Source organism: Pangasianodon hypophthalmus, chromosome 6 (genome assembly GCF_027358585.1).
Source record: "Pangasianodon hypophthalmus isolate fPanHyp1 chromosome 6, fPanHyp1.pri, whole genome shotgun sequence".
Taxonomy (NCBI): domain Eukaryota; kingdom Metazoa; phylum Chordata; class Actinopteri; order Siluriformes; family Pangasiidae; genus Pangasianodon; species Pangasianodon hypophthalmus.
In genome coordinates this window covers 4020281-4023835 of record NC_069715.1, presented here as the reverse complement: position 1 = coordinate 4023835, position 3555 = coordinate 4020281, and the positions used below count along the sequence as shown (strand labels likewise).

At 36.7% G+C, this 3555-nt stretch overlaps 1 protein-coding gene across 1 annotated transcript; it reads left to right on the top strand.

The window, feature by feature from the left end:
* Window positions 1-296: 296 nt before the first annotated feature.
* LOC113534546 (extracellular calcium-sensing receptor-like) lies at window positions 297-3338 on the top strand. The gene is made up of 5 exons (XM_026927436.3): window positions 297-569; window positions 708-1523; window positions 1600-1827; window positions 1919-2042; window positions 2168-3338. The coding sequence occupies exons 1-5, from the start codon at window positions 312-314 to the stop codon at window positions 3073-3075; spliced, it is 2334 nt and encodes a 777-aa protein (XP_026783237.3). The 5' UTR covers window positions 297-311; the 3' UTR covers window positions 3076-3338.
* Window positions 3339-3555: the final 217 nt, after the last annotated feature.

The following is a 3555-nucleotide window of genomic DNA, read 5'->3' as shown; positions in this document are numbered from 1 at the left end:
GGATCTCCTGATTGGTGGTATCTTTTCCCTCCACGTCAAATGGGAACAGACAACACATGTCTTTACATCTGAGCCCTGGCAACCAAAATGCAGAAGGTGAGGGGACATTAGGGGAATCTGAATTTTGGTAAATGGAATGACATTAGTTTAAGGTCTATTCATTTTAAGAAGATCAGAAAATTTTTTTTTAATTATTTGCATTACAGCACACCATATAAACTTATTACTTTATTAGTGCTTATGGGGTTCACTGGAAAGTAGTTTCTTTGTCCTGTAGTTTAAGCCTCCGTGAATTTCAAAATGTACAAACAATGTTATTTGCCATTGAGGAAATCAACAACAGAACTGATATTCTTCCTGGAGTCAAATTGGGTTATAAAATTTATGATTCCTGTGGATCAGTAGAAATAACTACAAGAGCCTCCTTATCCTTAGTTAATGAGAATGGAAAAAATACATCTGGAATGTCTTGCTCCAAACCTGATACAGTTCAAGCAATCATAGGTGAAACATCCTCCAGTCCCTCTATTGCCTTTGCCGCTACTATAGGACCTTTACACATACCTGTGGTAAGATGATTTTTTTTTTCTATGCAAAAACTACTTTGTTTTGAATTTAAAAAAAAATCTTATGCTTTTGATCACAGATGAAGTGAAATAATTAAAGTTTAGTATAAATTATATTTGACTGAAATCTATGCGTTGCAGGTCAGTCACTTTGCAACATGTGCATGCCTAAGTGACAGGAAGAAATTCCCATCTTTCTTTAGAACTATTCCTAGTGATTACTACCAGAGCAGAGCTTTGGCTAAGTTGGTCAAGCATTTTGGTTGGACATGGGTAGGGGCCCTATGTAGTGATAATGACTATGGGAACAATGGCATAAATGAATTCATCATTGCAGCCAAAGAAGAGGGAATCTGTGTTGAGTACTCTAAAGCATTCTTCAGGACAGACTCCAGAGAAAAAATTCTGAAATTAGTTGAGATTATCAAAGCTTCAACCTCCAAAATTATTGTAGCATTTGTCTCATATGCTGACCTTGGGATTCTTCTAAAAGAAATGGCCTTACAGAACTTGACTGGGTTTCAGTGGATTGGAAGTGAGTCCTGGATTTCTGTGGACATAAACCCAGCTAATGCTCCATGGCAGCACCTTCTGATAGGATCCATGGGTTTTTCTATGCCAAAAGCTCAAATCAAGGGCCTAGGGGAATTTCTGACCAAGCTTAATCCAGCTTCTGATGCAGCTATTTACAAAGAATTGTGGGAGACAATATTTGAATGTAAGCTTTCCACACAAGAAAATGTTGAGATGAAAGAAATGTGCAAAGGTAATGAAAGTCTCAGACAAGTTCAAAACCTTTATACCGATGTTTCAGAATTACGAATCGCAAATAATGTTTACAAGGCTGTTTACGCTGTGGCTTATGCCCTGCATAACAGATATAGCTGTTCAAAGAGGGACAGTGGACAAGAAGGTTCTTTTGCATGTGCAAACATAACAGATAACAAACCCTGGCAGGTAAGTGTAACAATATAGCCTCATGAAAAATATGTATTTATATTTATGACAGAAGAGTTTGTAATGCTTTATTTAGGTATTCAATGAGTTGAAGAAACTCCGATTCACAACTACGGCTGGAGAGGATGTATACTTTGATGAGAATGGAGACCCAGCAGCTAGGTATGAACTGCTGAATTGGCAACAAGGTAACAATGGTAAAATAGTGTTTGTTAAAGTGGGCTTCTACGATGGCTCCTTGCAAACACACCTTCAGCTGTCATTTAACAACATCAGTATAGCCTGGGCCCACAACAAACCACAGGTAAATGACAATATCTATATGAACAGATAATATGTACAATAAATGTATTAGAAAATTATCAATAATTATATACAAAAAAAATGATTTTCAGGTTCCAGTCTCAGTTTGCACTCCAAGCTGTCCCCCGGGCATGAGGAAGGCTGTGCAGAAAGGAAGGCCAATCTGCTGCTTTGACTGTATACCATGTGCAGAGGGGGAAATCAGTAATATAACAGGTATAATGAATGGTGGTTAGCTTCAATGATGCACACAAGATTCAAAACAATTTAAAAGTTTTATTAGGAAAATAGAATAGTAGAATTACCTGCCTAAACTGTTATTTGTTTCCTCTCTCTTTAAGATTCTATTACTTGTATCAAGTGCCCACCTGAACTGTGGTCAAATGACAGGAAGGATACCTGTGTATTCAAGCTGGTGGAGTTTCTGTCATTTGAGGAAATAATGGGGATCATTCTTGTATCATTTTCTTTGTTAGGAGTGTCTTTCACCATCTGCATTGCTGTAATTTTCTTTAAACACAAGGACACACCTATTGTTAGAGCAAATAATTCTGAACTAAGCTTCTTGCTGCTGTTCTCTCTGACTCTGTGTTTCCTCTGTTCACTAACCTTCATTGGTCAGCCTTCTGCATGGTCCTGTATGTTGCGCCATACAGCATTTGGGACCACGTTCGTCCTCTGCATCTCCTGTGTTCTGGGAAAAACAGTAGTGGTGTTAATGGCCTTCAGGGCTACACTTCCAGGAAGTAATGTAATGAAATGGTTTGGGCCTCTACAGCAGAGGCTCAGTGTACTTGCCTTCACTCTTTTACAGGTCATTATTTGTGTACTTTGGTTAACAATATCTCCTCCTTTTCCCTACAAAAATATGAAGTACTACAAGGAAAAGATCATATTAGAATGTAATGTAGGCTCGGCTATAGGATTTTGGGCCGTGCTAGGTTACATCGGATTCCTGGCTGTTTTGTGTTTTATTTTGGCTTTTCTGGCCCGCAAACTGCCTGACAATTTCAATGAAGCCAAATTTATCACATTTAGCATACTCATATTCTGTGCAGTTTGGATCACCTTTATTCCTGCTTATGTCAGCTCTCCTGGAAAATTCACTGTAGCTGTAGAAATATTTGCCATTTTAACATCAAGCTTTGGTTTACTATTCTGCATATTTGTTCCAAAGTGTTATATAATCATGCTGAAACCAGAGAAGAACACTAAGAAGCAAATCATGGGAAAACCACCTGTTAAATGATTGAACTGTGTAGATAGCCACTATTAAATTGTTTAACTTATGTACCTTATTTAAAGGGCATGTTCTAGTTTAAATGAAAACCTTTATAATGGATTTGCATAAAGAGCTACTATTTCAATACCTGCAGTAAATAAACTGCTATCTATTCTCTGACTTTGCAGTACCATTTGCCTATGGTTAGTCTATTAAGTATGATTACATAACCAATTTGTGTCTCTTTTCAGAGTTTTTCCCACAAAATTTTCTCTTTCCTTAAATTATGTTTGTCCCCAGGTTAAGCCATAAAGAGACCCTGCTTGTTTAGACCATAATCTTAGCAATAGAGGAAAAAAAAAGTTCTCAAACAACACATTACATGTGTTATTCTATGAAATTATTATACTGATAAAATAAATTTAAAATATCCAAAATCAGACTTTTTTTAACCATTCTAATTCATATAATAATAAGTAAGAAAAACAGCAAATAAAATATTACTTC